We start from the raw sequence: 21540 nt of genomic DNA on the forward strand, positions 1-21540 counted from the left end.
TCTCAAACTGGATTATTTCTGCAGTGTGTTTTGGAGCAATGATTTATTGGGCCAACCAAAAAATGCATCATTACATGTTGCAAACTTTCAAAGTCATGATGGCTTCTTCACTCTCCATCAGTAGGGTGTCAAAATTGTGGGAAGACAAGACACAGACACGAAAAGATGAAAAAGACAGATTTCGTAATAATTTAAGTTTGGAAAATTAAATAAAACGAAAGTACTTAGGCCTGCATTTCTTCTAATCTTAGGCCTGCATTTTCTGCTTCTGGTCCTAAAGGTCCAAAACACACTGCAGAAATAATCCAGTTTGAGGTTGCTTAAACTGCCTTGGCTCAGTGCTAGGGAATTCTGGGAAGTGTAGTTTTGTGAGACATTTATCCTCTGTCAGAGAGAGAGCTCTGGTGCCACAATAAACGACAGTTCCCAGGATTCCTTAACCCAGAACCAGGGCAGTTAAAGATATAATCTAGTTTGAGGCTCAGTGCTTGGGAATCTTGGGAATTGTAGTTTATTGTGGCACAGCGCTCTCTGACAGAGAAGGATAAACGTCTTACAAAACTACAGTTCCCAGGATTCTTTAACCCAGAACCAGGGCAGTTAAAAATACAATCCAGTTTGAGGCTCAGTGCTAGGGAATCTTGGGAATTGTAGTTTATTGTGGCACAACCAGGGCTCTCTGACAGAGAAGGCTAAATGTCCTACAAAACTACAGTTCCCAAGATTGCTTAGCACTGAGCCCAGGACAATTAACGCGCTCTCAAACCGGATTATTTCTGCAGTGTGTTCTGGACCAATGATTGTTTGGATGTTGCATGGATCTATAAAAGGACTGTTTCCCAGCATGCTCGAGCGTCGAGTGTGCGTGACGTCACGCAGCATCAAACTGGATTATCGCTGCTGCGTGTGTTGGTAACTTTGGACCGTTGTTTGGAATGTTGCTCGGATCTATAGAAAGAGGACTCATTTTCCCAGCATGCTCGAGCGTCGGGTGTGAGTGACGTCACCGGCTGGACGCTCGGGCCTGTCAATCAGAAGCTCGGTTGGAATTTTCGCGCGGAACAAAAAAGCAGAGAAGGAAGAGCTCGCGCAGGTAACGGCTTTCTCTCCCTCGCGCGCGCGGCCCCTCCCTCCGTCGAAGGTTCTGTGAGCAAAATTCTCGCGGGGGGGGGAGTGAGTGAGTGAGAGAGAGAGCGCTACTTTGGCTTTTATTGAAGCGCGAGAAGAAAATGGCGGGAATGCATTCTCTCTCTCTGCCTCTTTAGGGGTCAGACTCTCTAGGAGTAAATGCAGCTCAGTACAAACCAAAAGGGAAAAGAAACCAAATGTGTCGTTACACTATTTCACTAAGTCCAGTTATCACAAACCAATAACATACTGCAATATATATATATATATATATATATATATAATAAAAATTATTTTGTTACACTCTTAAACACACACACACACATATATATATATATATGTCACCCAACAAGTATCAAGAGGACTATTTAAAATGTCTGTTCACCACCAGACTGATGCATTTAATTTTTTTTTTACTTTTAATGCATTTAATTACTTTTATTTACCATAATTTTCTTTAAAATTTACTTCAACACAGAGATGAAAACCAAATAGACAAATGCATGCATATATATATATATATCCCTTCATTACAGGATTCATATTGTACTATGCATTCCTTGTTATATCCTATGCTAACTTATTTTATCTTTGCAATATTCCTAAGTTGCTTAAAAGTCTGCCCCTCCTGTACTTTCTTTTAATTTTCCAAACTTAAATTATTATGAAATCTGTCTTTTTCATCTTTTCATGTCTGTGTCTTGTCTTGTCTTCCCACAATTTTGACACCCTACTGATGGAATATGTGTGTGTGTGTATTTTATGGCAGCTTGTCCTCCTTTGGGCGTTTGGTCACCCTGATTTGACAATGATTTTTATGTGCTGCAGCACCATTCAGATTCCTGGGATTTGTAGTTTTTGCCACAAGGTTTCTTCAGCCTTTGTAGTTTTGCGGGGGTCCTTTTTCACCTTCTCTGCCAAAGAGTGCTGGTTGCCTCACCAAATTACAAACCCCTAGGATTCTGTAGGAGGGAGCCATGGCAGTTAAAGGGGTGTCGCACTGCATTATTTCTACAGTGTAGAAATAGTAGTAATGGTTGTGTAGCAAAAGGAATTTAAGCAGCTGTTGTTTGCCACACAACCAAGGGTTGCGTCTGTTCTGCAGAATCAATGCACTTTGCCACTGCTTTAACTGCCATGGCTCCATGATACGGATTCCTGAGATTTGTAGTTTGGTGAGATATTTAGCCTTCTTTGTCAGAGGGCTCTGGTGCCACCACAAACTACAACTCCCAGAGTTCCATAGGATGGGGCCATGGCAGTTAAAGCGAAGTCAAACTGCACTAATTCTGCAGGGTAGATGCAGCCCAGGCCACAGAGAACAACTGCTGAAACTCCCTCTCCCAGACATCAAAAGTGAAAAATGGAGAGGATTCTTGTACCTTTAAAAGTTGTGTAGAAAATGGAAGTTCAGCAGGGATTGATTTGGTCTTACTTAAAATTATTTAGAACAAATCTTGCCAAGAAAAATCTATGATCTGTTCACATTAGGGTTGCCATGAGTCTGAAACAACTTGATGACACATAACAACAACAAACCACACTTAAAGAAATGCTATACAGCAGTATACCCTGTACAGTAATTGATTAAAATTGTCCCATATTTGCATCACCACAGCAAGATCTTCAGTGCTCCTGAAACTTAGGGTGCAAGTTTGTGTGAAATAACTGTAGTTGCTAAACTGCTGCCTCTCCATTTTCTGTTAGATGTGGCCTATGACAAAATAGGATCTAACACATACTGTATTGCATACAAACCTTCGCAATGCAGAGCACGATAAGGTAAGCACAATCTTGGAATTTTGGCAGGTATTGTGTGTATGTGTGTTTACAACCTAAACTTTAGATGATTTAAACAATTTTCTAGTATGCAAAACCTCGAAATCAGTAACTTTGCATAACACACACACACACACACCGTAGACTGGACAGTGTTAGTAATTCTTAAAAACAAATGTTCAAATGAAGGCTTTTAATTAGATTCTTTCATTGGTTTCCCAAACCACTGAAAATACCAGAAATGGAGAACTTAAAGTGCTAATAGAAAATAATTTTACAGTTCCAAGCAACATTTCCTTTTTCTGTAGCATGCTTATCCCTCTGGAGCAAGAAGGCTGCAATTGTGGGAAACCTATTGTTGTTGTTGTTGTTTGTTGGTGAGAGCCACATGCCAGTGGAGTGGTTAGACTGAAACCAGAAGAGAAGAGAATGAGGCCAGAGTCAAAAATGAAGAAAGCACGCTACTTTAACTCTCTCTCTTGCCCCTTTCCTTTCCTCTTGCTTCCTCTACTCAGACTATTAGGGGAGGGAGAGATAACTCATGATACATGACTACAGGGTCTCTGCCCAAAGGCATCTCTTTTATTAGTTGGGGAATGAGTAATTAAAACTTGGGGAGAAAGACTATTGACTTTTTGAACTGGAATTGGTGACATCCAAGCTACTAATCATGTCGTTGCAAAAATGGCATTAAACTTTGGTAAAGGAGAACAAGTAAAATTGTGTTTATATGTGGACAGATCATTCTTCCAGCCAGTAGCCCGAGCAAATCCTGGAAAAGAGATAGAAGAAAATAACCATCTAGAAGAAGAGCCCACCCCCAAAAAGTAAGTTATCTTGGGCCCTGTGTAGGTGTGTAAATAGTTTTTGATGCCACTGAATTTAGGATGCTAAATATTCACTGAACATTACAAAATCTGCCAATGTGATCTGTAACAGTTTCTTGTGCAACAACTTTGTTTCTCCATTCTGCCTGAAACCAATTTGCTACCTTAAAAAACACTGCTGGGGTTTGATGTTTGATCCTGTTGTTCATGGTACATGGAGACTAGACTAGACCTCAGATTCATCTTAGTGCAAAGAAAGTACATTAGGGATGGCTTGTGCATACATACAGAAGAGAGTCAGTGTGTTGTAGAGATTAGAGTAGTGTGTAAATACTGGGGAGAGCTATATTCAAGCCTTCATTCACCTTCACAGAAGGGTTTTCAGTCCATCATTATCTGTCAGCATAACCTAACTCACAGTGTGGCTATAAAAATAAAGTGGTTGTGGGGAGAGCCATGATGTCTGCCTTGAGAGTCCAGCAGCTCTGTTTCTAAGTGCTCTCCCTCTTTTTAGGAAATCAGTAAATTCTGAACAGACAGTAAATGGTACAGCACTGTGTGCAGATTTCTCAAGGAATCCAGCAGCCAAAAAAGGTGAAGATGAAGAAAATTCTAGGAAAACAGAAGAAAAGGATACACAAGCTGATGAAAGCAAACTGGTAGGCTTATTTCTGTCATATCCTGGTTTTTGTTTTAACACCTCATACTGGCATCCATCCTGTCTTCCAGTTATGCAGTACAGATTTTCTTGTATCTCATCCTTCATGTATAATTTTAGTGCCCAATCACATAGTCTGCTCAGGACGCCCTAGTTCAGGATTATGGACAAAAGAATTAAGCATTTCTTTATTCCCTTTTTACCCTAGAAACTGCATAAAGTGCATTCATAGTATGTTTGCTCTAGAAGTAGGGAGATTGATTTTGTGGTCCCTGTTAGTGTCATGGCCAAATATTAACAACTGTCTAGTGGCATGAAAGAGCCAATGTGAAATAGCGACCTTATTTGATTCCTTTTGCATTACCTTGACAGTCTGAAGCTTGGAAAAGATAAGATGGGGTAGACTGAGGGAGTGAATTTTCTTCTGTTGCTAGCTTGCTTGCACAGTTCTCATTGCTAATGGAGGGGAGATGGGTTGTGTTTATGCACCTTTATTTTCTTTGCTTGTGTCTGTACTATATACTCTTTGGAAGTCCATTAATATCATTGTGATTGCATTCCAGTCCATATAGCCAGTGACAGGGATTGAATTTGATTGATGACTAGGGATAGTTTGGATAGAACCAGTTGGGGGAGCAGTTTCTCCATTGTTTGTGAGGAAATGCTGGACCCCTTTAGCAAAAGGGTTGGAATGTTTCTTTTTTTGTGTACCATCTGCTATGTCATTTTTCACCAGTAAAGCTAATGCTACAGCACTGTGTCAGTGTTTGGCACTCTTGAGGAGGCCTGCAAACAGCACGTTCTGTCAGAGGAGAGTCCCTAGTTGTTTCCTTGCTCTATCTAGCCCCAAGAATGTGACACCACCATTTAATATGTTTTTTTCTTTCTACTACACCTTTTCACATTGTAGCTCTACCTTTCTAGGAATCTGTCTGTGTTCCTGAACAGAATAATCCTGCAGAGAGCATCTCCCCAAGCACTAGCCCAGCTCCCTCTAATTCACTCTCACCTTCTAGCATTCCACGACGCAAAACTGGTAAGTACAGTGGACCCTTGTTATACGCTGGGGTTTGGTTCCAAGATCCTCGTGTATAACAAAATCCGTGTATGCTCAAGTCCCATTAAATATAATGACATAGCTAAATGGTGTCCCTTATAAAAAATGAAAAATCAAGGTAAATTTATACTTTTTGGGGACATTTTCAAACCGTGTATGCTTGAATCCGTGTATAAAAAATCCATGTATAAGAAGGGCCGACTGTATCTGTCTTTCTGGTCAATGAGGATAGCCAGAAATGTTTAGTCTTGTGTCCCTTCTTTCATGTGAGCTTGTGGTGTAGGAGTGGGCCAAATGTGGCCTAAAGTATCCCTGCAGCCCCCAACTTATTTTTTGTGCCCCCCCAGCTCATCCCAAAACATTCGAAATCCCTTTCTCCCTTTTTAGATGAGGGGGGGGGGAATGTTCAAAATGCCTAAACCACTGTAAAAATGTACTGATTTGTGATGGTTTGTCTTTACTTGCCTGCCACAACCCACCTCTCCAAATGGGGTGGAGAGACTGCCAAAAAATCTGCCAAAACTATAGCTAAATGAAAAGCAGAATTGACCAAAATCTAAGCCCAAGTCACTACAGCCCATAGGTGTGGGGACAAAATTGGCTCCAGTACTAGTGCAGTTGCCCATCTTTGTTTCTTTTGGCATAGCTCCTGTCTTATGACTGACTCATCTGGTGTAGAGCATTTTTTATTGCTATGGCTTTTAACATACTTTAAACAAGTATGGTGTGATCTTATCTCTTGTTTTCAGCCCGCAAGCAGGTCCCTAAACGTAAAGCACAGGAAGAAGTCAACAGTTATAATAATTCTGAGGAAGCTCTTAGTGCCAAAAGGCAGAAAGGAGATGATGATGGAGATGGTGAGTGTTTCCATGTGCTTTGTTGGAGTCTGGAGAAAGACAAGCAAGTGATGAAGAAGCAATGACATAGAAGTAAACAGGGGAATAGGATTGTCAGAACTGATGTGGGAATGCCCTTTTATCATGAGTAAAAGTGTGGTGCCTTCTCAACCACAGCATTGTGGGAACCATGATGAGATGTTTGTTTAGTCTTTGAGAGGTTAGACCTATGTTGTGGTTCTAGGCACATTAACCTGAGAGTAAGCCTATTGAGTCAAAACCTGTGTAGCTATGTCTAGACTAAATGAGCATCTCTTTCATATATAATAGTCATTGTGACACTTTGCACCTTACCATTTATATGAGTTTGTGCAGCTACAGTGTGTGCAGTATTTCTGTTAATAGTGCAATATATTAAGCAGTCCTTATGACAGATTTATGATGTAAAGTCTGCTTCTGTTTTTCAAAGATTTAATGAACTTGAAATGCCTGCGGTTCTTCTCTGGATCCTTCAATGCTCAAACATTGTTCCCAGCACTCTTGCATCACTGCGATTTACCACTTAAGCTGTTCCTGTAGATGACAAAAGCATCCCTTCTGTGACTAATCTTGAATTGGCCAGTTTTGTTTTAAAGAGGTCCAGGTTAAATCTTATTTGAAGTCTGTTGGAGACATAGCTTCCACATCTTTTAAAGGTCCAAATGGAGAGCTGGATGAGAGACCCATGGAAGTGGAAGAAGAGAAAGTCAAAGATGAGAGTTCAAAACAGATAAAGCATGAAGCAGAGACAGAAGCAGAGGAAGAGAAAATGCTGACATCCAAGCCATCCAACAAGCCCATCTCTAGCTTTTTTGGTAAGTATGTGGGAGGCCATTTGTATGGAAATATGTACATCTAACAGACCACACTGAAAATCTTGTGTAGGAAAGTGGACACAGCTGCACATGTTTGATATGAGAATTTGTCATAATTCACCATGGAGGCACGCACATGTATTCACACATACGCTTTTAAAAAATATAGTTAGTCACTGTGATCGTGGAAGGAAATGTGATTTAGAACTGTGGAAGAAAGGATACTTTCTATGCCAGTATCCCATATAAAGAGAATAAATCCTGGGACATGAGTGGGTTGTGTGAGCCTGGCAGGGCCAGGAGGTGATCCTCAGCCTCCTCCTCTAACACCTTCAGTGGAATTTAATGTTCTGGGGACAGCATTTCCTTTTTCAAAATTAGACTTTGTTTCAGTGTCTCTGACTTTGACCTAACTCAAACATTCCATACATAAATCATCTGTTAATCCCCCCCCCCCCAAAAAAAAATATGGGGAAAGCATCACTTTTTTCTCCCCTTCTTCTTCTTTACAGCCCCCAGGAAAGCCTCTGTGAAAGCAGACAAAAATCAGCCACCTGGGTTGGAAGAAAATGTGCCTCCAGCAAAGAGTCACAGCGAAGTCAGTAACCACGAATTAAATAGCTTGGCTGGAGAGTAAGTGTTTAGTACCATTTGTAGGGTGGGATGAGAGGCAGCGTGTCCCATTTTTGCTTTGCATGTGACCAGGTTCTTGAGAGCAGTAGTCTGCGGCAGAGGGGTAAGCAAAATGGGGCCTTGGCCATGTGATTCTAAAGGGAGCTTGAAGTTACTAGCCCCTCTAATTTCCTCACATCTCTTATTCTGTCAAAATGTGGTAATGCTTCTCCTGGAATAGTTTAGTAGTGGCAGTTCAGCTTTTACAATCTTCTGCACAAGTTAATTTTCTTTTCCTCCTGCCTTCCTTCCCCAGCATAGCCAATAGTGAAAAATTATAAGAGTTGCAGCCCAGTGACATCTGGAGAGCTGCACTTTGTCCATACTCACTTGAAACAAATAATTTGGGGCCTTATCAATTCTCAGGAAAGGTTCATAAGTAGCCATTTATCTGTGCTGAGAAATAAATTGTTTTTTATAAAGAAATACAGAAGTTGTGGTAAACAAGATATGCACTGATTTTTTCCACCACAAGAGTTCCTGGGACTGATGTGCTACAAATGACTTGGGCTGTATCCACACTGCAGAAACAATCCATTTTGACACTACTTTAACTGTCATGGCACAATGCTCTGGAATTCTAGAGACTGTAGTTCGTTGAGGCACCAGAGCTCCATAACATTGAGCCATGATAGTTAAAGTGGTGTCAAACCCGATTATTTCTGCAGTGCAGATGCAACTTGAGTGTTATGCATAGCAGGTGACAGATTTTTAAAAAGAAATCATCTGGACTAGTAACTTTTATGTATTTACTTGCTAGGCTGCCTGAAAATGTATGTGGTAGGTACTCGCAAGCTAATTACATTCATCTTTACTGTGTTTACAGTTCTCTGAAGCCTTCACTCACACTTGAGCCTTCAGAGTACAACCCAGCAAAGAACAACTATCATCCTGTCCACGATGCTTGTTGGGGTCCTGGTCAGAGGTGAGTTCTACTGAGATGGAGCCTTGTAATAAAGATAGTTGTTATGCTCAACCCTTGTTTCCATACTCCCTTTATTTTCGTATTTGTCTTATCATTCAAGGACAAGAAGATATAGATGTGCTGACTAACTTTTCAAATCCCCTTCAGACTGTCGTAAGGGAAGATTCTGCATTTCAAGTCTGCTATTTCTAGCAGGTGGATGGAACATCTCTTCCGCCTCTTCTGTTGCCATCCCAAGCATTTGTTTAGAATTATCTATCTTAGGTATTTCTAGCAATTGCTGCTTTACTTGATGTTATTTGTCTGTGACTGATGAGTGTGCTTTATTTTTGATAGTCAAAGACAGCTTTCTCTTAGAGTGCTTCTTGACTCGCTGTTTTAATCACTGGCAACCTGATCTCTGCTTGTGCCACTCTTCCCTCTTGAGTTTTTTAAAGATGGTAATGTAGAGGCTGGGTAGACATTGCTCCTGAATGTTGAACATCAGGTTGGCCTTATGAAGATGTTCCAGTCCTCTGATTCTATAATAGCACTCTTTTCTCAGAACAAAGCAGCATAAGAAATGCAGGGTGGAGACAGAAGCTGATTTACTTCTGCTAATCTGTGTGGTTTGGCTTCATGCTTCTGAATCATGTTCTCATTCTGACAGGGTACCATACTTGGCTGTGGCTCGTACCTTTGAGTGGATTGAACAAGAGTCTGCCCGGTAAATGACTTAATAGAATCAATAGAATGGATGGGGAAAGCAGTAGCACTCTATCCTGACCCCCAACCCATCCAATACCCTTCTGCTCTCTGATTCCAGGTTGAAAATTATAGAGACACTGAGCAATCTGTTTCGCTCTGTGATTGCCCTGTCTCCAGAAGACCTGCTGCCCTGTGTCTATCTTTGTCTAAATCGGCTAGGTCCAGCATACGAGGGGCTAGAACTGGGAATTGGCAAAACCATTCTCATGAAAGCTTTGGCTCAGGCCACAGGTGGGTTTGCCTAATTACAATTGCTACTAAGATTTGACTTGGCAACTTCAACTGTTAAGATAGCTGAGAAAACACACATATATCATTTTAAAAATGAGTGCTTCAGTCTTTATCACAAAGATGAGAATGTTAGAAATTCAGAAGAGATTCATATTCAATTTAAAAAACTTCCTTTTGGGATGCTAAACATTTGATTTTTCTTCAGGTCGACAGCTGGATCAGATCAAGGCAGAGGCAGCTGAGAAAGGAGATCTAGGATTAGTTGCTGAAAGCAGCCGCACCACACAAGGCACCATGTTTGCCCCACCGAAGCTTGGTGCTGCTGCAGTCTTTGGCAAACTGCAAGCAATTGGGCGCATGATGGGGAGCTCTGTAAGTACTGGGTGAGTGGGCTTTGAAGGTCAGAGAACAGTCAAGAGAGTGATATTGGGTTGTCAGGGAATAGGGCAAGGCAATCATGGGTTTCTCTTCTGACTGCAGCAGTGTTAATCTTGTCTTCTACTTGGCACAAGATGCATGGCATGATTTCTTCAAGATAGTTATTCTTAATATTCTGGCTGCTTTCATAGCACAGACTCTCTTCTGCTAACCATTAAACCAAAAGAGGCTACAGAGTCCTGTGATACCATGAAAGCAAATGAGGATATGGTAATATCTGGGTAGAGTTGCACAAATGTCTTCTTGAATTTTATTTATTTTATTTTATTTATATGCCACATTTCTCTTAAATTGGACCCAAAGCGGCTCACAAAAGATGCTTTTAAAGAGTACAATTTTAAAAATACAAACACCCTAGTAAGAAGACTCCTTGGGCGCTGTTACATATTGAAAGCCTGCTTAAAGTTTTGCCTAGCGGCAAAAGGAGCATAGGAAAGAGGTTAGCCTAGCCTCTCATGGGAGGGAGTTTCAAAGGGTAGAAGCAGCCACTGAGAAGGCGGCGTCTCTTGAACATCCTGAGGATACTATATATCTGTGAGAAGATTCTTTGTTGTGAGGGTTGTTGCTATCATTATCTAGCACTAGAAAAAAAAACCACACTAGACTACTGTTCTCTCTCCCTAGTCCCTGAGAATACATTTGACTACTCCCATTTCTTTCCTCTTCAGTCCATGAACAAGAAAATTGACATTATCAAGTCCTTGTTTGTTGCCTGTCGCCATTCAGAGGCTCGTTACATTGCTCGGTGAGTGTAACCATACTTCTGTTAACTGTGTTGGTACTTCCTTTCCCCTCGGCATCTCCTCATTGTACCCATACATCAGCCCATTTAGTTTCTTGCCTTGCCCATCTCCACAGACCTACTAAATCTATATTGCTATAATTATTGCTCCCCTTCCTTACTTGTCCGTTAGTTGGTATCCTCTATGGTAATACTATTGCCTCAAAGAAGTGTACATGCACATACAAAGTTTGCCCCATAATCCTCAACTATAGCCTTATAACATTACAATGAGGTATTCTTTTGTATTTCAGATCACTAGAAGGGAAGCTGCGGATTGGGTTAGCAGAACAATCTGTTCTGTCAGCTTTGGCCCAGGCAGCATCACTCACTCCTCCAGGACAAAGTGAGTTCACGATGAAGCTAGAGCAGTGGTTCCCAACCTGGGGGTCGGGACCCCTTTGGGGGTTGAAATACAATTTCCCAGGGGTCGTCAGGGACCCCCCTCAGAGCACCACTTCCCAAACAAAGGGCTCCCAAGCTAGGCCTATTAGAGCAGCAGCCACCTCCAGGCCCCTCCTCAGTTGCTTAGCATCTGCCCACAGAGTCCCCTTTCCTGCCTCTCTCAGGAACATAGCGCTCTGCAAAAAGGAAGAGAGACAGCACAGCCAAAGAGTTTCAGTTTCACTTTGAACCACTACCCCTCTGCCCTTCTATGATGGGGCTTTCTGGTCAGGTTTCTCCAGAGGAGCTTTACCATTGCCATCCTCTGAGGCTGAGAGAGTGTAGCTCCTTGTCCAAGGCTCAAGGCATACCTATCCTTGGGCTTTCTGGACAGGTTTCTTCAGAGGGGGCTGGCCATTGCCATCCCCTGAGGCTGAGAGAGTGTGGCTTCATGCCCAAGGCTCAAGGCAAACCTGTCCTGGGGCTTTCTGGACAGGTTTCTTCAGAGGGGGCTGGCCATTGCCATCAGAGGCCATCTTTCAGCCTCTGGGGGAGAGAGAAGGCTGGCCCAGCACCATCAGAGGCCAACCTGAAGACAGAGGCTCCTCCCTCCCTAACTGACATCTTTCGGCCTCTGGGGGAGAGAGAAGGCTGGCCCAGTTCCATCAGGGACTAGCCTGAAGAAGGAGGCTCCTCCCTCCCTGTCATCTTTCGGCCTCTGAGGGAGAGAGAAGGCTGGCCCAGTACCATCAGGGGCTAGCCTGAAGAAGAAGAGCCCTCCCTCCGGTCCATCTGCCTTGGTCCAGGCCTCAGAGGGAGAGAAGAATGCTGGACCTAATTCCCTCCCCCCTCACCATTCCCTTTATTTTATTGTATACTGTATGTGTAATTGTAACTTGTGTAAACCGCCCTGATCTGAGGAAGGTGCGGTATATAAATAAAAACTTTATTATTTATTATTATTATTTATTGCCAACTGAAGCTGAGAGAGTGTGGCTTCATGCCCAAGGCTCAAGACATACCTATCCTGGGGCTTCTGGACAGGTTTCTTCAGAGGAGGCTGGCCATTGCCATCCTCTGAGGCTGAGAGAGTGTGGCTTCATGCCCAAGACTCAAGGCATACCTATCCTGGGGCTTTCGGGACAGATTTCTTCAGAGGAGCTTTGCCTTTGCCATCCTCTGAGGCTTTTTTTTTTGTGATTAATCACTATGCTTTACTTATGTTCAATGAAAATACGATTCATAACAGTAGCAAAATTAAAGTTATGAAGTAGGAATGAAAATAATTTTATGGTGGGGGTCACCACAACAGGAGAAACTGTATTAAAGGGTCGCTGCATTAGAAAGGTTGGGAACCACTGAGCTAGAGAATCATGTGGGTACTGGTTTTAAAGATGCATAGGGGGCTAATTGCATTATGCTGACAATCTAGTGCAATGAGTTAGATAGTTGTATGTGGGGTGGGTAGCACTTGGTGCCATCTGCAGAGCAAGGTATTGTGTATTCTGCAATTAGTCATAACTGGATGAAGGCAGTTTCAAAGCTAAGGCTTCTTGAAGAATGTGGAATTTGAAGCTGAGAGAACAAAGGATAAGAGGACAAGGAAATGAGGCTTTGCTACCCATTCTCCTGAAAGACAGACCATAATTGCTATGAAACAGAAATATAAAGTTGTAAAAGGCAGCTCTGTTGTAGTTGTGTGTCTTCAAATTGTTTCCGACTTTAACAGTGACCCCAAGGCCATAAAGGGTTTTCTTGGTAAGATATATTTAGAGGGGCTTGCATTTGCCTCCCTCTAATAATGAGAGAGAGTGATGCTGTTCTGTTGATGCAAGTTAAAGGAAAAGAGATTCCACCTAAACATTAGGAGGAACATCCTGACAGTAAGATCTGTTCAACAGTGGAATGCACTCCCTTGGAGAATGGTGGAGTCTCCTTTGAAGGTTTTTAAACTGAGGCTGGATGGCAATCAGTCAGGAGTGCCTTGATTGTGTTTTCCAGGGGGGTTGGACTGGATGGCCCTTGTGATCTCTTCCAACTATATGATTCTGCTATTGTGAACTTGAGCACTAAAAATGAGCCCTTTTTTATTCACTACTGGGCTCAATAATATATCCTGTATTGTTAAGGTGAAAATTTGAATGTACAAAATATGTACATCCAAGCCTCACAGAGGACCTAACACTTTATATGTAAGCAAATTGCTATGCCTGTATTCCCTCCTTCTATAGAATTCCCCCCAGAAGTTCTGGATGCTGCAAAGGGCAAATCTGCAGAGACCCGCAAAGCCTGGCTAGATGAGAGAGCTTTGATTGTTAAGCAAGCCTTCTGGTGAGTAACTTCCTACTTGATGACCTGGGATAACTTTTGCCTATTTGTAGCCAGGAAAGGAGTTGGTGTGTTTGGGAGTATCCAACCTTCTTGTCTTCAGCCATGCCATTGTGAGCCTTTTCAGACAAATCAAGCTTCCAGTGGGTAGCAGTAAACAGTGCTGTTCTTATACTCACCAGCTATAGATTGTCATCTGTCATTCTCAACCCCTGCCATTTAATGTTTTAATATCTTCCCTTTCATATCCTTATGGTAAGTGGGCTCAAGTGCTGTTTGTATTTTTCCTTGCGTTAGTCCTGCCTTCCCATAAACAGGATCTTGCAAGGGCAAGAAGTGCTAAAGTTGACAGATAGATAGCCTTAGGAAATACTGCTGGAGTGGAGTGACTCTAAGTATGAGAGCAGTAACAGATATTTGCAAGAGCTAGTCTTGGATTTTTACCTTCTTGGGACCTACAGTTCAGGAAAACCTTAGGCTTGGAATAAGAGTGGACAACTGTGGAAGGCTAGAGGGCCACAATCCCCTCCCCTCCACACACACCTTGGATAGCTGCCTCCCCCCACAAAACAATTTTTTGCACCTAAACGTCTTGTATTCCCAATTTAGACCCAGGCAAAGCCTTTTTAAAACAACTTCCTGTTTTAAAAAACAGCCTCTCCTGGGTCTAGGATGACCCAGAGGGGCAAAAACATGACAAAATGATCGTCACATCCCCTAGAGGAGACAATTTCTTTGACCCTGGGAGTCACAAAATGGCCCTGGCGGGCACATGTACCTCACACTTTGCCCACCCCTGGCCTAGAAGGACCAGATTAAGCCTTTCTTCATCATTCTTGCTTGTTTTTCTTTTCAGTGAGCTGCCAAATTATGACACCATTGTACCTGTCCTCTTAGAGCATGGCGTGGAGAGCTTGCCTCAGCACTGCAAAATCACACCAGGTATCTGCAGTATTTTTTGGGATAGAGGGCATTTGAGACAGCAGGAATATCTTGCTTGTGCAGTGCTAGTGCCTGCACCCAAAAACTAGTTTTCTTGTACAGTTCTGTAAATGCAAAACTGAGCATAAAAGATCATCCAGTGCAGGATACAGATTTCTGAAAACATTAGGCTTTATTTTTTTTTTAAATCTATTTTCTATCTTCCTTTTTTATAGGTATGTATTTTAAAACAGATATGTGCTACAAGAGCCTCCAATAAGACCAGAATTTCTTTGCTTTGTTTTATTTTTTACAAAACAATCTAGACTTGTGCAAGCATGCAAATATTGTCTCTGGTATAAAGCATATAGATATATTCGTACATAATGATATTGTACATTATCAAGTGCACCCATGTGTGTTTATGTGTATAAGTATACACGTTCTCCATTAAGAAGACTGAAAACTGAAATTAGAAAGGGTACATAATATGTGGTAAGGAAATGTTCTTTTGACACATTTCTTCCTTATCACTATCATTATCAATCCTTTGTTTTCCCACACTGGAAGCTCTTGTCATATTACCTTTTAGTGAAATGGAGATGAGCTGTTGCTACAAGTCTCAGCCTTGTGTATTTTCTTCCTCAGGAATCCCCCTGAAGCCCATGCTGGCTCACCCAACCAAAGGAATTGGAGAGGTATTAAAGCGTTTTGAGGAGGCAGCTTTTACTTGTGAATATAAGTATGATGGGGAGCGAGCACAGGTAAGAATGTTTGGTGTCTACCCCAAAGAAGTAGCCTCCATTCACCTTTGCGCTGGAGTCTCATGCTTAACCTTTACCTTCGTCACAGATCCACATTCTGGAGAACGGAGAAGTACATATCTACAGCCGGAACCAAGAGAACAACACAACCAAATATCCTGACATTGTCAGCCGTATCCCCAAGGTATAGCGGCTTTTGGAAATATGGAGTCAAGGGAGTGTGTAACAGGAAGAAACCAGAAGTGATATTGGCCCCTGGCATAGTGGTATCTGCATAGATAATACTGAGGATGGCCTCTAGTAGAGAGTAGTGTTGATGCTGAGAGTTTGGGACAAGGAGAAACTCAGCTAACCTGAACCCACATGATTTTGCAGGTTAAAAAGAGTTCTGTACAGTCATGCATCTTGGATGCTGAGGCTGTGGCCTGGGATCCTGATTCTAAACAGATCCAGCCATTCCAGGTGTTGACTACCCGGAAGCGTAAGGTAAGTTGTCATTACTGGATTGTTTTAAAGACTTGTTGACCAGCATCCCTTTTGTTTGCTCCGGCCTTTTACTAGAATAAGATGGATTATTCATAGGAAAGTGGGGTAAAGAGGGATTTTATGTCTTTTAATATTAGGTAGCATGTATATTACTAACAAATTTTAAGACATTCAGAAAGGAAATTACTTTGGTAGCAGCTATTAGCTGAAAGGTGTAAAAAATCTGTGTGAAAGACCAAAAAGATCTGTGTGAAACACGAAAGTCAGAGCAATTTTCAAATATTTACTCTCTGATTTCCTTGACTGCACTGTTTTTCTTTCAGGATGTGGATGCTGAAGATATCCGAGTGCAGGTTTGCGTGTATGCATTTGACATGCTCTACCTCAATGGGCAGGTAAGTGTTCTGGTTCCTTTATACAACTGAACATTTAGTACTATCATTCAGCACAAACTTCAAGTACCATATCCATTTGTTTTTCTGCTGCCCTGCCTTGTCCTACTCCACTGGATTCCCTGTTCTTTGCCTGCCTGTTAAATGAGTAATTTTGCCTCCTAGTCTTTGGTCCGGGAACCCCTATCCCAGCGCCGAGCCCTACTGCGTGATTCCTTCACTGAGGTTGAAGGTCAGTTCCTCTTTGCAACCTCCATGGATACTAGTAATACAGATGAGATTGCTGAATTCCTGGAACGCTCCATCAAAGGTAAATGGCATTATAGTTGTGTTTCCCCTCTCCCTGCCCTGTTTCTTATAAACCTCAGGGATCTGTTGAATCTCAGTATTGTAGCTTGTGTAGTGTATTAATGCACAGTATACTGGATTAGAATGTAGGACCACTCAGGTTCACATTACTTCTCAGACATGAAACTCACTGAGTGTCCTTTTGCCAGTCCTCAAAAAACAATTGTATGAGAAAAGCAGAGAGTATTCTACCCCAAACTCCTTGAATACAGAAGCAGGATTAAAAAACAGCTAAGTGAGATGGGCTAATGTGCTTTTTCTCTTGTCTTCCCCAGACTCTTGTGAGGGGCTAATGGTGAAAACACTAGAAGTGGATGCCACATATGAAATTGCAAAGAGATCCCACAACTGGTTGAAGGTAAGAATTTATTGTCTGCTCAACATGCAGTAGTACTTGATATGTTGCCTGAGATGTACTAATGTAAGGAAGGGCTGGAGGTAGCATTCCCTTCTTTCCCGTGATTCACCAAGCTATTCATGGATGGAAGAGGGTCAGTAATTTTTCTTACTTGCTTATCAGATTGACTACAATGACCATAGTGAGTTACAGTGATATAAACAATAGTATCATATGAGTAACATCATGTTTAGTTCCCTCAAGTACAATATCAAAGCTTGCATTACTTAGAAGATCCCAGACAAATCTCTTACCTAGATAAGCAAGCTTATCCCATGTCCCTGGGTATAAATGAGTCCTTATAGTAACTCTGTTTTCTACACTAGCTGAAAAAAGATTATCTGGAAGGTGTGGGGGACACTCTGGACCTGGTTGTGATTGGTGCCTACTTGGGCAAGGGCAAACGTGCAGGCACATATGGCGGTTTCCTTCTGGCTTGTTACGATGAGGAAAGTGAAGAGTTCCAGAGCATCTGCAAGGTAAGATATCCCCAGACTTGTAGTAAGCTGGGCCTCTGCCACTGGGAAGATGTGAGTGTTAGAGTTCTTGTTAGCATTATGGCCAAACCTTAACAGTTGTCCAGTATCATGAAAGAGCAGCAGTGTCACTGGGGGGGGGGGGGGGGTGCGGCGTGCACCAGGTGATACCACTGAAGGGGGGTGAAACCTAGTCAGTGCCCCCCTAGTGTGCTTCCCCCCATCCCTGCCCTGCATGGCTTTACTTCAGAGTAAAACTACACAGGACAGGGAGCAAGGGGGGCCGGCCCCCCCCCCCCCCCCCCCCCCGCCCCCCGGACTATCCTCTGAAGTAAAGCTGCATGGGGCAGGGAGTTGCGAGCGGGCCCTTTTGGTTCTGCCCCCAAGCCCGATCCCCAAGCCCTGCCCCCTGTACTGGGTGACACCCTGGTATGAGACGCTGTTGTGAAAGAGTTAACTTGTATTAATGACCTTGTTGAATATTTTTTGTATTGGCTTTGCACTTTGAAGCTGGGAACAGATATAAAGACACGACGGGGGAGTGAGTTTTTCTCTGCTTGTAACCTGTTTGCACAATTCTCAAAACTGTTTAGAGAAAGAGTATGGGGAAATTATCTATTACGTGACCACAATGGCAAGAATAACCTTAGCTCAAAAATGGAAAACGGGAGATCCCAGACAAAAAAGAATGGTTAATGAAGTTATATGAAGCTATTAAAATGGATAAATTAACATTAATGTTAAAAGGGGAAACAGTAAATGAAGTTAATCAAATATGGGGAAAAAGTGATTGTATACCTAAAGAAGTTCTGGTGTAATACACCGTAATGGGAGACAAGTATAATTTTGGTTGTGTTACTTTGACTCAGTCTTTGTTCGGGACTTGCTAAAAGAAGAGAAGATTTAACTAAATTTCACTAAAAAGAGATTAGGATCAGATAAGCTTGCAATGTAGTTATAAATAATTTAAGAATGGAAATAAGTAATGAAGTTATTCAAATCTAAGGAAAGAAAGTCAGGTTAAGGAAAATTAAAGCAAACAGTACTTAAAAGAAGAGGAAGTTGGTAAGAATGGGGGGAAAAGAAAGAATGTTGAAGATAGAGTAAGTGATTGAAGGTTAGAGGTGTAGAGGATAAGAAATGAAAGATTAGAGGATGTTAGTAATGAGAGGTGGAAAGACTTCTAGAGAATAGGAAGAGAGGGAAAGGTGAAAGGAGAATAAAGTAGGAGGAAGGATGGGAAGATTTTGAAGAAATTGAAGGTAAGAGGAAGAAACATTTGGAAAGGGAAGGATAGAAATGGAATAATGGATTTAACAAGGGAACAAACCTTCCTTAGGCATGTTTGTTTTGTATGGTTGATTTAATATATATATTGTTTGTTTATATTTGAAATATGTTATTCTGGGGGATTGTTTGTTTTTCTTTTCTTTTTGTATGCATGTATAATTTTCAGTTTAATAAACCTTTATATTTAAAAAAACGGTTAAGAGGGGAGATGGATCATGTGTGCACACTTTGTGTTTATTTCTGCACTATAAAAAAACTTGGGATCCTATCTTCCATGGCTTCAGCTCAGAGGGGATGGGGTTTGATTTGATATGATTGCCATCTGAAGGGGTAAATTTGGGTTTGGGGGCCAATTCTGCTATTGGCTGTGCAGGGTGCTGGACCCCATCATCAAAAGGGCTGGAATGTTTCATTGCTGTATATCATCTGCTGCATCATTTACCACAAATAAAGCTTATGCGATAAGAGTAATATGTGTCAGTATCTGGTACAAAAAGAACCCTAGGAGAGGCCTAAAGTTACTCTCCATTCTAGAGCAAGGTACGGCTAATCCCTTTTCTCAGGGGCATTTAGGCATTTAGCTCCTGTCCTAGGACTTTGGGGAGTTTTATTATCTGTAACAAATGTAGTGCAACCAACATAATCAGACCCTATAAAAGTTGGAGCAGCTGCAAGATTATTTTCTGTTATTTTATCCTGACTGCATATTTTGGAATAGTGAGGTAGGACTATTCCATAAAAATAATTTGCAAGAGGTAGTATCTGAGGTATAAAATGGTTGGTTCTTGCATTTCTTATACCATTGCTTATCCTATGAGGGATTAATAGTCATTTGATTTCTCACACTCCTCAATCTCCCTGTTCTTAGATCGGCACTGGTTTTACAGATGAGGACCTCGAGAAACTCCATACCTCTCTCAAGGTAGGAAATTTTTCCTGCTCAGAAAAGGCATTCCCCTTGACATCTTCTAAGCATTCAAATGGAAGTGATATATGCTATGCATCCTCCAGTATTTCCATTACAGGAGATTTTTATTCATATGATGTTAAAAAGAGGCAAAGAGAAAAGGAGGCTAGCATTGTTGAATCTGGCCTTCTGCCAACTGTTCTCCATTCTTTGAGAGAAATCTCTTCTGCCTCTCTTCCCTCAGCCTGAACAGCCCAAAAGTGTGGGGGGGGGGGGGGAGATTATATAACATTGGGCAAGAATTCAGTATGTTAATCTTACTGGGGTAGTCCTTGCTATGCTAATGTAGGAATTCATCCTAGTCTCTATATTGTAGGACCATGTGATTCCACAGCCACGGCCATACTACCGCTGGGGTGGGACAGCAGATCCTGACCACTGGCTGGAGTCCCAGCATGTCTGGGAAGTGAAATGTGCAGACCTATCCATTTCTCCTGTCCACAGAGCAGCAACTGGATTGGTGAGTGAAGGATGGCCACTGGAAAGGTTACATAAAAATTGTGAAAAGTAGAAATTGTGAGTTAAACTCTTACTGCTGTCTCCAGGATGGATGTTTCCTTAAATATTTATCATCTCTCAGCCTGCTAAGGCCTTGAAAGCAATGCACAACACATAAAAACAAACAAAAGAATTATTGAAAAACCAATCAAAATAAAACAGGCAAATCTCAGTTAACAAAACCTCTGACAAAATCAGCATGTTCTCTAATTAGCTAGTTTGTAGGCAACATCTGCTTACAGGAAATGTTGGGATGAAAACCTGGCATGTTCAATGGCAAATTGGGCATTACATGACCTACATTACATGGCCAACCTGTCCTTCAACTGCAGGTGGATGAAGAAAAGGGCATCTCTCTACGCTTCCCCAGATTCCTACGCATCCGAGAGGATAAGAAACCAGAGGAAGCTACTACCAGTGCTCAGGTACAGAGGTGGCAGGGCGTGTATGTATGGGGTTGTGGAGAGGAATCTGATCATCACTGTATCTGTGTAGAGCATGCAAAAATTTGTCTCACTTGTTTTAACTACCATAGTATTAATGCTTGCAGCCTGTCAAAGGGGACGGAGGGAATCAGAGGTCTTCCTGTGAACTGGATGACTGCAAACTATTGGCCTTACCTGGTTTAAAATTAATTTAGTCCAGAGGGTATTAAGGAACCAGCTTTCCCAGAAATCCATAGGTACAGGGAACAATGAAACTGTAGGGTGATAGGGAATAAGCTAAGCAAGGCCCTGTACAGACAGGCCAAAATAAAGCTGCTTCAGGTCACTTTGGAGGTATGCTATTTAAATGATGCATGTGTCCTAAGAGTCCGGAAGCTGTGCCAGAGCCACGCTCCAGTCCTTAGGACTGGAGCATGGCTTTGGCACGGCTTCCAGACTCTTAAGACGCATGTATCATTTAAACAGCATACCTCCAAAGTGATTTGAAGCACCTTTATTTTGGCCTGTCTGTATAGGGCCCAAGTCAGCAGACTGCAGGGCTAATATGTTAAGAGGCAAGGAAGAAAGAACACTTTTCCACATTGCATATTTTTGTTTTTACAGGTGGCTGAGATGTACAGGAAACAGCAACAGATCCAGAATCAGCAGTCAGTGGAAAAAGGAGATGATGACTTTTACTAATCATCCTTCTTAAAGTCTTGCTGGCTTCTTGGCCTCCTAAAGACAATATTATAAACCACTCCACCCACTTTCTAGTGGTCAGGGAAAGGGTGTGTGTGCTGAATCTAGATTCTACTTTTCATTCCTGGGCTTGTTAATGATGCCATGCAGCTTGCAATTGGGCAAACAAAGGGAAAAGTCGGTGGCGGTGTATTAATAAACCTTGGTATTTTGTGTTACTGCCTGTTTA

At 42.0% G+C, this 21540-nt stretch overlaps 1 protein-coding gene across 3 annotated transcripts; it reads left to right on the plus strand.

Moving 5' to 3' along the window:
* The first annotated feature begins 885 nt into the window (after window positions 1–885).
* LIG1 (DNA ligase 1) lies at window positions 886–21529 on the plus strand. 3 transcript variants are annotated; one of them, XM_042477579.1, is made up of 27 exons: window positions 886–1093; window positions 2836–2910; window positions 3648–3734; window positions 4249–4393; window positions 5317–5428; window positions 6199–6306; window positions 6981–7139; window positions 7652–7772; window positions 8638–8736; window positions 9386–9442; window positions 9542–9714; window positions 9920–10086; window positions 10821–10897; window positions 11188–11279; window positions 13549–13648; window positions 14502–14587; window positions 15215–15330; window positions 15419–15514; window positions 15706–15816; window positions 16140–16211; window positions 16374–16518; window positions 16832–16914; window positions 17280–17432; window positions 19588–19641; window positions 20003–20146; window positions 20517–20609; window positions 21234–21529. In XM_042477579.1, exons 2-27 carry the CDS (start codon window positions 2894–2896, stop codon window positions 21309–21311), a joined length of 2745 nt encoding a protein of 914 aa, XP_042333513.1. In that variant the 5' UTR covers window positions 886–1093; window positions 2836–2893; the 3' UTR covers window positions 21312–21529. The 3 variants fall into 3 exon arrangements, with proteins under 3 accessions (XP_042333513.1, XP_042333514.1, XP_042333515.1); XM_042477580.1 differs by lacking the exon at window positions 886–1093 and adding an exon at window positions 1308–1327; XM_042477581.1 differs by lacking the exons at window positions 886–1093; window positions 2836–2910; window positions 3648–3734; window positions 4249–4393 and having other exon boundaries at window positions 5411–5428; window positions 6755–7139.
* Window positions 21530–21540: the final 11 nt, after the last annotated feature.

The sequence above is a fragment of the Sceloporus undulatus genome, chromosome 6, assembly GCF_019175285.1.
Source record: "Sceloporus undulatus isolate JIND9_A2432 ecotype Alabama chromosome 6, SceUnd_v1.1, whole genome shotgun sequence".
NCBI lineage: Eukaryota > Metazoa > Chordata > Lepidosauria > Squamata > Phrynosomatidae > Sceloporus > Sceloporus undulatus.

Bases quoted from the DNA above. Each gene is read 5' to 3' on its own strand.
- LIG1 (XM_042477579.1), top strand. The intron at 11,280-13,548 runs GTGAGTTCACGA...CTCCTTCTATAG, and splicing joins ACTCACTCCTCCAGGACAAA to AATTCCCCCCAGAAGTTCTG. The intron at 15,515-15,705 runs GTATAGCGGCTT...ATGATTTTGCAG, and splicing joins TTGTCAGCCGTATCCCCAAG to GTTAAAAAGAGTTCTGTACA.